This window comes from Zerene cesonia, chromosome 7, assembly GCF_012273895.1.
Source record: "Zerene cesonia ecotype Mississippi chromosome 7, Zerene_cesonia_1.1, whole genome shotgun sequence".
Lineage (NCBI taxonomy): Eukaryota > Metazoa > Arthropoda > Insecta > Lepidoptera > Pieridae > Zerene > Zerene cesonia.
This window is the reverse complement of record NC_052108.1, coordinates 685,110-697,717: the sequence shown is the minus strand read 5'-3', so window position 1 is coordinate 697,717 and position 12,608 is coordinate 685,110. Positions and strand designations below refer to the sequence as shown.

At 35.1% G+C, this 12,608-nt stretch overlaps 1 protein-coding gene across 2 annotated transcripts in view; it reads right to left on the bottom strand.

Moving 5' to 3' along the window:
- Positions 1-12,608, bottom strand: part of LOC119840860 (netrin-B-like) — a 109,321-nt gene that overhangs the window by 6,651 nt on the left and 90,062 nt on the right. For both annotated transcript variants that reach the window (XM_038367638.1, XM_038367639.1), the window contains exons 2-3: positions 3,332-3,520; positions 141-290 (exon numbers count right to left, since the gene is read on the bottom strand). In XM_038367638.1, the coding sequence (XP_038223566.1) occupies positions 141-290; positions 3,332-3,520 (339 nt within the window). The remainder of the gene's footprint in view (positions 1-140; positions 291-3,331; positions 3,521-12,608) is intronic.

Genomic DNA, 12,608 nt, shown 5'->3' with positions numbered 1-12,608 from the left:
CCCATGTTTACAGACCACACGTATACTATCGTAAAAAACTAAATAACAAATTTTAAAATATGCGTTAGACAATTAGCCTGATCACCTCTTTGTCCATACAAGGGGACATGGCATTTCAACAGACGTCATACAATACTTACGTATGCACGGTGCGATGTGGCTCCTCGACTGCTGATAGCCCTTCGCGCAGCGGTTACACGTGGTACCTGTCACTCCATCCTTGCAGGGGCACTGGCCACTCGTCTGGTTGCAGGTCTTGCCGCTAGCGCCTACGGGGTGGCAGTCGCAGGCTGTAAGGAGAGGGGTGTTAAAGCCGCGGTATGTAAGTTTAAGAGAAGAGTTTATATGTAAGTGGGCGATCGGGCGCAGCCTGAAATTTTGCAGAGGGACCCTTTTAATAAACCATCATCATCATCATCATCATCATCATCATCAGCCCATATATGTTCCCACTGCTGGGACACAGGCCTCCTATGAGGGCCATAATCCACCACGCTGGCCAAGTGCGGGTTGGCAGATGTCACATGCCGTCGAACTTTTAAATAAGCCATGCTGAGTCGAAATTGGCTTGTTGCTTTACTGTGCTAAACCTTATATTAAATTGTAGACATAATATTACAACAAAATATGGAATTCTTCCACTATCACTGGGTCATATTTGTGTCATAAATAAAAGCATAGTTAGATGTGCAAAATATACAATACATCGTGACGATGAGCAGAATATTGTTTTTTCTTTATTTTGATCTAGTAGATATGATGAGTACGAGTTTTGGGTTGGGGTGTCATGTCCATAGTGACCCCAATCGGGATGCGTCTGAATAATGGTAAATTAGATTATTAAAGGAATTGAGTCAAAGTAAAGAAGTTTGTAATTGTTTTTTAAATTATATACATGCGTATTGTAAATGACCACCGTACGCAACAACGTGGATAAAAAAAGGATTTTTAATGTTATAAAGGAAAAAAAAACTCTGGCATTCCACATACCGAAATAATTCATACAAGACCAAAATATACGTATATTTTATTTCACAAAGCGCACGTTAAATGCCTTCGATCCCGTTATTTATCTAACTTAGGACACGTTCAGACTGGATCATGTAGCGGAAATGTGTCCACCGGTGTACAAGACCGCGTCTTTGTAAGGATTTGCTGGTACTTTGTTATGTACGTAGCTGACAATGTAAGGGCGATTCCACGTGGATGATTTACGAATGAGACTGTAGACTTTATTTCATAGTTCCTGAAGGAAGAAATTATTTAAACAATTTGCTTATTATGTAAGGGCGAGTGCATATTGTTAATTTAAGAACGCGATGATAAATCGATTTTAATACTTGATGACTGTAAGGGTAAGTATACATGATTAATTTCCAAATGAGACTTTAATTTGAGGAAATTACTTTAATGTTAACAATGTAAAGACAAGCTTACATTGCTCATTAATAGAAACGACGATGGTGTTAATTTCATTCAGTTAAATTTTCAATTGGGAGTCAAGCACGTTTCGGTATGAATTTTCAGCTTGTACCGGGGAAAGTACCACACCCTCATAGAAGGTCGGTGTGAAATAGTATCATGCTATTGTGTTTCGTTCGGTGAGTGGGGGAGCTGGAGGCTCGTTTCTTTCTCCTCACCCTTCCCAGTCCATTCCTTTATTGCCTTCGTCAATTCTCTCCCTATCCTTTACCCCTTAAAAGAGGGTATCTCACTTGCAGCGGTCACACCTCTGCAAAATGTTCATAGGCTGTGGTCATCACCAACCATCAACGAACCACCAGCTCGTTTGCCCGCTATTATAAAAAAAAATGTAACAACATTCTAGTAGCGAATTTACGAATGTGAATGAATGTTACAAAAGTATTAATTAAACCTTTATTTACATGATCTATTCATACGTTTAAATCACGTATTTAAACCACACTCACCCCATCTAGCGTATTAATTATGAAACATAAATGCGTACAGTCCAAATATTTACAGGTGAAATCGTAAAATGCCTATATTTATCACCAAAAACATAGGAAGTTTTGCCTTCGTCCCTCTTTTATTGGGTTGTTGACACGCTCGTAAAAACCATCGTCGGATTCTGTAGCGGCGCGTAAATGATTTTTGTGGCCATTTTGTTTTATGAATGAATGCATTTTTATTGTATATTAAACGCAATACAAACAAGGTAATGAAATGTTTCATAAAAACTTACGATGTAACGTAAATAAAGCTCATTTGTATGAAAATTCGGTTACTGTTTTTATATTACAGGTAAATCATACAACATATATCGTATAAAATAATATATACAAGACACGGAATTTGTAACATCCACGTTATTAGATATTGTTTTTGAAATAAATGCAATTCTTTAATAAATGAAATACTGTAGGCAGATTCCCTAGAAATAGCTCTTTGATGAAAAGAAATAATTATATGATCACCATTTACGTCAAATATCGATCTTCGGAAGACAAATGCGGAAACCTCTAGCAACAAGAAGTCAATCAAATTTGCGACAAAATAAAGCAATATGCCAACAATACTTTATATACATGCTCCCAAAACTCAATTTCGCAGCACACAACAAAATGTCATCGCAAAAATCACAATACAAACAATTCTCCAACACAGAAAGAAGCCCAAACTAATCTGTGAACAAGGAACAAGAGCGATAAACACTAAAAATAAAAGGCACACAATATCCCGGGGCCACCGGATAGTTTTGCCATAAAACCTTTCTGAATCGAAGTTTCTTGAACGGTCCTTTGGGGCCAGTTACATCGCCAGTGCTGACTGCGGAGGGTTTTATTGGCTACAGTTAACCGACCTTGCATTTATCGGCTTTTATTCTTGGAACGTATACTTTAAAATGAATTGATCCTTTGGACGAATTCGGAGAATTTAAAATAGTTTGCCAAATTGCTTTCGTACTATTCAATCGATAAATAGCCTCTAGATTATGAAAATGATTGATGGTTTCTAAACGCTAATGTTTCCTTATTTTCATGGAAATAATTTAACTTCACGCAGTGCCACAGATCGTTACCATATTAACTAAACAAAACTTTACCTCAGCGAAGTTTCGTTCAGAGCTTACAGGTTAAACATCGCTGTTAAATCCATCAGACGCACGTCGTTCCAGAAACTTAGAAGTTTAATTATCTCAAGACATATCTTATGTGCTGCTTAAACCATAATTTATAAAGTATAATCTAAATCAATGTAAAACCAAAGGAACAAGCCAAGAGAAACATTTGTAATATCAAGAAACAGCAATAAAGGAATATACGGAGAAGTATTTGGACTTTTTGAGAGTAAGAAAAACCTCACTTACGTTTGCAGGCCTTCTTATGCGTGATGGGCTTGGTAGGATCCCTGTAGTAGCCCTCGCGACAATAGTGGCAATGTCTCCCCGCGGTGTAGTGCCGACATTTGAGGCACACGCCACCGCTGGCTCGACCAGATAGCTTGTACAGTTCCATGTTGAAGCGGCATCGACGGGCGTGGCCGTTGCAGTTGCATTCTGGAAGGAAGATTCAGTTTAGTCTTTGTATGGATTAAGTTCGTACATCATTTAGGTCATAGTAATTGTGAGGAGTGATATAGGAGAGAGATATCATATATTTTGTTGATAAAAACTTGTTTATTTTTAAAGAGAAAGGAGATATTAAAATGATTTTGATTTCCGTAATAAAATAAATTAAACAAGCTGACGGATGGATTCCAAATCTTACAAAAATTGGGTTATAAAAGGCAAAATATGATAACGGATTTGTAATCATAAATTCATATTTCATTAATATTCTATTATCATTTATAAATGCAAAGAATTATAATGGACTAATTGTCATATTACACATTTAATTCAGACTCATTTACGCTAAACATGTAGTTCAGAACAGTTTGAATTCAATCTAGAACCAAACGCGCAACACAATTTTCTCTATTTCCATCTGGCAATCCAATACACGGGCTAGATATATGGCAACATTAGCCAACTGTTGCGCCACCGCAACCCATGCGATAAATATCTAGACCTAATACTAATGTTAGTGCTTAGCTTTAGCGTTCACGTGTTCATTTGAATTTCTATTAGCTCTAATGGGAATTGTTTGTAGCTTTTAATTTTACAATGCTAGTGGAATTTTATAGCGCGTATAATTCGTTTTTTATTTCCGAAGCGAAGGTAAGGGAACTTTACTGATTTAACTTTGTGATTTTCAACCGACTTCATAAAAAGGAGGTTATCAATTCGATTGTGTTATTTTTTGTTTGCTTATAATTTTTTACTAGGTGAACCGATTTTGTATGATTGTTTTTTCCTCCCATATCTCTCTGCCTGTTTCTTGTTTGTATTTTTGTTGGATTAATAAAGCTTTGGTTTTTCATCGATTGGCGTGATTTTCATAGATTCTTGTGTTTGATGTTAATTTGTTGTCATTTGCTCCCATTTAAAATCTGCTTCTGTTTCTAAATAGACACACATTAGAACGTGAAGAAGAATATTGTTGCTAAAAAAAAGGAGTGTCAAAATAGTCTCCCTATATCATTATTAATCAATTCTTTGAAATAAAGACATAATAATCTTTACCGTTCCAAGTTATTTTTATTCATAACCGTTTCTTTTGTTATCCCATTAATAATTATGAAAGCAATGCTAATAAGCGTGGCGATTGCATTTCTTAAGATGACATTTTCTTTTTCCGCTGATGACTTATTGTCTAGCCCTCTGAGCTATTTCTCAAATACCATTTGATGAATGGAACAGTGATCTCATTATAGATATGTTTTCAACCGACTTCACAAAAAGAGATTGTCAATCTGATTGTATATTTTTTTCGAATAGTTTTTTTTATCATAGTTGACACTGGAGCTGGTGGGTCGCCTGATGGTAAGCGCTACCACCGACCATGAACATTAAGATCAAATGTAGACTCTACGTCTCTACAAATGGACTTTATTTTGGGAAGGGATTAAGAAAGGATTGATGAGAGGAATAAGGGAATGGACGTGGAAGGGTAAGGAAAAGATATGAGCCTCCAGCTCCCCCACTCACCGTACGAATCACAATAGCCCAATTCGGGCCGAAGCGTGCTCGACTCCTAACCTCAGAACGTTTGACTGTGTGACGTTTTTTTTTTAACTGGTGCCTCCCACGTGATACGATTTCCATTTAGTCTAATACTGCCAATTTGAAGGTCGTTTAGCTCTTTGTTAACAATTATCGTTGATATCTATCCTGTATGAACTCGGCCAGATATTAATGTCCACTATATATTTGAAATTTAGTGAGAATCACCGTTTTCTCTTTCAAGTAAAAACGGTTATTTCAATCTGGATTAAATTTGGCAAAGATATTACATCTAGATTGGCATATATAATACTAGCTGCGCCCCGCGGTTTCACCCACGTAAGTCCGTATCCCGTAGGAATATCGAGATAAAACTTGCCTATATGTTATTCCAGTTGTCCAGCTGTCTACGTACTAAATTTCATTGCAATCGGTTCAGTAGTTTTTGCGTGAAAGAGCAACAAACATACACACATTCTTACAAACTTTCGCATTTATAATATTAGTAGGATAGTAGGATTATCACACAGCTAGTCACAGCTACTGGAGGCGTCTTAAGATAGCTTTAAAGTTTACGTATTGATTTTGTATGCTTGATCTAATAATGAACATTTTAAATTTATTTATTCCTTGATAGTAGATGTGTTTAGATTGAATTCAAAAAGGTAATGACCTTTTTCTTCTAAATAAACATAGACACATAAATACACTGGCACCTTAAACGCCAAGTAATAAAGATATGATTTAAATCGCTCAAAAATAACCATTTGATCTCGACTGTATCCACATCCATATATACAAACGTACATACAGCATACTATATCAAGCTGTCATCACGCGCCCAACAGATGGCGCTGTGTAACCCTTTGTGTTTTCAACAGGCAATTAATAATCTTAAAAATACGTAACCGTTGAAATGTACTAATTTTTATTACAGATTCGTCGGGACAAATGTTATTGACGGCGGTTTTACGTGGACTCGTTATAATTAAAGATTTTTGTTTGCTTTTTTTTATTTATTTAAAGCCGCTCATTACCGACTGCAATAATTAGTACGTAATTATATCAGAATTTATATAAGTGTATTAATTTTAGGAACTTTAAGGTTTTTCTGCTTTCTTCATGACTTGCGCATTCTGACAAAGAGAGTGCATGTACGTCGCTCATTGCTATGAAATAGACAATTAAAAGTTGTAGTACAGAGCCTACACTTGCATTTATTAACATTAGATTTTGTATAAAGATGAATATGAGTGTATTTTTTGTTAAATGTTTAAAACAGAATAACAATTCGCTGATGATATATGTTTATTTTTGAGTTTGATAATTGCTGATATAATAATATTCCTTATTATTCGTTGGTTATTTTACCACTTTCTTCATAACATTGTTATTCCTGACTCAAGTCTAATAGGAAAAGCATTTTCAGTAAGGCCTGAGTTTCTCCATAAAAAGCATTATATTATTTCTAACTTATACATTTCCCATTATTTTAAATTATTGATTTTGTTCCATCGCATACTGGTTCAATATGTCTCACGAACAGGGTTGCTTTCTGAAATTGCTTTTGAGCAATAAGACAGCCTTTTTACATAAAATGCATGTGACTAAATGTTATTTTTTATGTTTGTGCACATGTTTTATAAAGAATAATAAATAAATTAATAAAAAGTAGAATCCTTCCTTTTATAATAGTGTAGACCAGAAAAACGATATTTTAGTATTGCACATGAAGCCGCGGGAAGTTATCTAGTTATTTAATGAAGTAATAACAAAATTAAAAAGTGTAGTAAGAACTCAATTCATGGTCACGCGCGTCCGTCTAATTGTATCGAAATAAGTTGAATAGGAAACGGAAGGGCACGTTGACTCTGCGATCCCTATGGCTCAATGGTTGCGGGTTGCGAATTCGATTCCCAGTTAAAGATGGTCAAGCTGTCTGCAATTGGCATTGCTTATATTATGCTATCGAGAGCAGTGGTGGCTCAGCGGTGAGGACCTCGGACTTAAAATCGATAAGTCGGGGTTCGAGACCAGGAGAGCGTGCAAGAAATAAATTGATTTTTCCATTTATCTGCGCATGTGGATAACATCGCCACTGCTGGAACGGTGAAGGAAAACATCATGAAGAAACCGGCGTGTCTAAGAATCCAAAGTTCGACGACATGAGACATCTACCCACCCGTACTTGGCCAGCGTGGTGGATTATGGCCTGAACCCTCATAGGACGCCTGTGTCCCAGTACTGGGAACATATATGTTTTGATGATGATGATATGCCTATAACTATATACTAAAGGGAAGAATAATTGTGCCCCCAATTAACAATTAATGCACCAGATTTAATACACCAATAGAAATAGACCAGAAAATGGGTTTCAATTCACTTTAAAGATTTGCTATGTTAATTTATACGCTTAACTTATTACTAAAATTCTTTTCATCCCTTCCGATTTCAAGAGACACAATGGATTCTAGGTATATTATTTCAAGAAAACCTACAATATTAACTGTGTCGTAATTCGTAATACGCTTTAAGAAAATTGGTCAAACCGATGTAATAAATCTATACTTTGGAGACCAAGACACAACACGTACGAATGCGCACCGTTTCCAAGTGATTCGACATTTTATAGGTTTTCGATGGCTAAACGAGTTTTGACAATTTATCAAAGCGACATCTGTATTTTAAATGACAATTATTCCTTCAACAGAATATTAAAGGCAATTGATATTGGACAATAATGTATTTACTTACACCTTTTTACGATTATGTAAATTAAATAGAATAAAATGAACACAACTCCAATTCGTATTCTGTTAACTAAAATGCGTTGACTACAAATACCTACCTATAAACTAAACATAATTGTTTCGAAAGATTTTAATATCTTATGAATATTTACTTACGATACCATTAAACGCTTTAGTATCGCATTTATCGTACTATTACAGATATAAAATATAAATATTTATCAGTCAAAAGACGTGTCTATGCTATGTCAATGATACATGCAAATCATTTCATTAAAGATAATGCTATCATTATTATTAATTGAGTTTAATCCCAATAATGTTAACTAATGAAGCATGAAGCATATAATATGAATATTAATTAAGCACCAGAGCAGTTCAACCTTCGGCAATTAAGAGCAGACACGGGTACGGAATAATTCAATTAATAACCCCGTCATGTGAAGTGTACCAATTTTGAGCACCCCTGATAATGATATTAGGGAACTAAGGTTCGTGGAGATGGTGGAATTCAAGACGTTCTGGTATTGCAATCATTTGATACATTTCTCGAGTCGTATTGGTATTACAAAGAGCTGTGAGTAGTGAGTTATAGCGATGATTGAATTAAAAACAGTTGGAACGCTCTTTCGTACTTATTCAGTTATGCAAGAATAATGAATAATTGTTCGTATTTAGAAATAATTCATGTTCATCTTCAGCTTGTTTCTGTTACCAATGCACGGACAGGCGTTCTATGAGAGTTCAGAGCATAATCTATCTCTATTCTATTGTGGGAGTCGAGCACGCTTCGGCACGAATTGGGCCAGCTCGCACCGGGGAAGTACCACACCCCCACAGAAAACCGGCGTGAAATAATAGCTTGCTATTGTGTTTCGTACGGTGAGTGGGGGAGCCGGAGGCCCATATCCTTTTCCTTACCTTTCCCAGTCCTTTCCTTTATTCCTCTCATCAATCCTTTCCCATTCCCTTCCCAATTAAAGTCGGCAATCCATTTGTAGAGGCGAAAGGTCTGCAATAGACCTTACGCCTCTCCAAATGTTCATGGGCGGTAGTAGCGCTTACCATCAGGCGACCCATCAGCTCCATTGCCGACTATGACATAAAAAAAAAAAAAAAAAAAAAAAAAAAAAAATTCACCATGCTGGCCAAGTGCAGGTTAACAGATGCCACATGTCCTCCAACTTTTAATTCTTGGACATGCCGGTTTTCCTAACGATCTTTTTCTTGGCTGTATCGAACAGTATATATTGAAAAATCAAGTTCTTTCTTGCACCCTCGTCTGGTCATGATTCCCTAACTTTTCAAGAAACGAGTTTTTATTTTTGTTTTCACAGAGCCTCACAAAAATTCATATCTTATTTATAAAGATACGCAGAATGTCATATCTTATTACTGCCTTTTTCATTCCTTCGACCAAATAAAGTATGTAAAGTAAATTAATGTATTGTCAGCGAAGAAAAAAGGTTGCGTATTCCCATATACCGTGATTATAGAATAACTAGCTGCGCCCCGCGGTTTCACCCGCGTAAGTCCGTATCCCGTAGGAATGTCGGGATAAATAGTTGCCTATAGATTATTCCAGTTGTCCAACTGTCTACGTAGCAAATTTCATTGCAATCGGTTCAGTAGTTTTTGCGTGAAAGAGCAACAAACACATACACATCCTTACAAACTTTCGCATTTATCATATTAGTAGGATGGAAGTCAAATGAAACTGGAGGGTGGGGCACAATACGAGTAACAAGTGCCAAAAATTACAATGTCAATACGTAAATCTCTGCTAATCTGAGCACAGTGACTAAACGGACGGTTAGCCAACTAGGTTCAAACGTACAAATAAGTTCGTTGTACACTACAGCGAAACCTGTCATCATAAAGTATTAAGTTATCTGTGTTATTGTATAATAATGTGTGATTTATGGCCATACACAAATGATGTGAGTATGCGGTGCCCTTAAACTGAATTAGTACTATTGTTTTAATTTTTCTCAATAGCCTAATTAATCTAACTAGGAGAAACTATAAATTAGACGGAATAATTATTAAACATTGTTTCCCTCCTTATATATGTTTCAAAGTATTTTACAGAATTATGTATATAATCGTAAGAATCTTTCCGTCGATGAAAGAATGCGGTCACGTGAGTTAACACTGGACTTAAGTGAAAATAACACTAACCGATGATGACGATCTTAAAAAAATAAATTTCGTATCGTAACACTACTGTGATAGTTTTAAAATGTAGGTTTGATAGTCAAGTAAATGAGCTTCTCTCCTCTAATGCGTATGGACATGTCACCTGATGTTAATATGTCATGATTTTCTTAACATAGAGGAAATCTTCAAGCGTTGCTGTCTTTTGGGTAAAAAGCAGAGAACTAAAATCTCCTCGGTGGCCAAACCCAAAGCATAGTAGCAGAGACTCCGGGATCTCCTATTAAACGCACCAGAGTAATCTATTATGACTGGAGTTCTGCTAAAAGTTAAGTGAGGGTTTACCCTAATCCATCGACTGGCCTGGCGCCAAACTGAGCGCTAAACAACCGCTGTTTAACGCTCTATTTGCGTGATTAAACATTGATTTATTGCCTATTCCTCTATTTATCTAACGGTCGTTTGACGATTCATGTACGGTTTGTGAGCTGAACTTTTGATAAAATTCTCTAGCAAGTAGACAATTTGTATTGTTTTTATAAAAAAATTGATTCGGAAAATTTACTAGTCTTAGCTGATGGCTTTCATCACTTACAAGTTTGTTTTAGCTGAAAAATACCGAGTCAAGTCGCGAACAATAGCTTCTACGATATTAACAAGAGATGAAAAACTTCAAGAATATATAACAACCACATTATTTCCAAAGACAACTGTGAAAGCAAAACGACGAAAAACATTGCAATTTAAGTTTTTTATTCTAAGACACTTTTGGGAGCAAATTACACAAGTTTGTTGAATAAGAATTATAATATTCATACGAATATAACTTCAAGTGTACCGCGGACACTCTCTAAGGAAATGTGAAATGAATAAAACATTTGACAATTGGACGCGCGGGCTGCCGCCATGTTGCATAAAATGGCGGGAAAGCATGTACCTACGCCATTTTTTACCTGGCTGTACGAGAGAATAAGACAGTTATTTATCCGACTTCGGCATAAAGAGTGTCAACTTTTTTCCTTTTTTTTCAATGAACGCATAATACTTCACATGCTCTATAGCTTACACAAAAGCATTCAGTTTAAGACGTGGAACAAAAAGAAGAAACTTTTGCAGAAAGACAATTTTTGCAGCTTATCTTGCATTTTGCAGAATATCTTAATTATTTATAACCTACAACGGCAAGCTTATAATTTTTCACGAATTGAGATGTATCTATATTAATTTCAGATTATTGTATATTTACAATAAAGTAAAATCTTACAAAAAACTCTATGCAATGATTTAACATTAAAAACAAACAAATCTGCTATCTACGGAGTTAAAGTTTTGAATACTGTACAAAGTTTTACTTAAATCTGACAGTTTAACATACAAACATAAGCAGCTAATAAGTGTGTTAAAAAAATCTATTCTTTTTAACACATTGTTATTAGCTTTAACTGTATATTGAGGAGTGTTTTTTAGTATTTTTAAGTGCATTTAAGTACAGATAATAAATACTGTACTAGTATAGGGATCTCTTACTGCCATGTATAATCACTATAGTACGATTTTATACTTCTCTCTCTTTTCTCAATGTCCGATACCGAACGTATGTTTCTTTTGCATACACTTATATTAGCTTAAATCTAATTCAACATTGACAACCGAAGTTTCATATTCCCACAGTCATATAGGTTCTAGGAACTGCATCAATTCCTTATACATCGTAATAAATATTACATTAGGGACTGTTGGTTTACAATCGACACCAACGGTTACCGGTTTACACTTGACCATTTTCGTGTGAAAGGGTCACTAGTGCTTGCGTTTAGTCTAGATGTTAGTGAACGTTATTTTTCTGGTATGGGGCAGTTTTCTCTGTAGCAAACAGAAGTTACAGAATGCGATATGAAGTTTACACTTTTTTAAATAGAGTGGTATGTATAATCTTTGAAACTATTTTTTTTTTCTCAACTAATTTTACTTTCTTGTTTCGCCAAACTGGCGACACCTATATTTTTCTAAGTTTTAAAATTGCATATAAATGCAAAAAAAAAACAGCTTTTTTGTATTTTCCTAAAAAGCATAATTTGGAATAATTTTTATTGAGCAAATATATTTGAGACTGCATCTATTCTTATGGCGCAGACTTTCATTTATCTGAAAGCTTATAGATTTTATCCGAATCTAATCCTTTTTTGGGAAAAAGCGTAATAAGCACATACATCCATCCACTGAATATTTTCTTTTTTTTTTTTTTACTGAATATTATACACTAAAAATGTTAGTATGGGTCAGTATTATATCCTCATGTTAATAATCATAAAAGAAAAAAACCTTTTATTATTACAGTAAGAAAATAGTTCAATTCGAACTCCATAAAATAATTAAATACAGATATTTATAACGAGGTGGGATGTAATGTTATTATCCGCTTTAACAGAGTTTAATTTTTCAACTTTCCCCTTTTTATGTTTGTAAATAAACGTAAAATGTTGCTTCACAGTTACATGGACAGTTCTGTCGACAATTGTTTTATGTAAATTTATTATAATTGTATTAAACAATCATTTTCGAGTCATTGAGTGTAAGTATGTTTTATTATGATTATTTTTAAAATTCGTCTTGAACATTGAAGATATTTT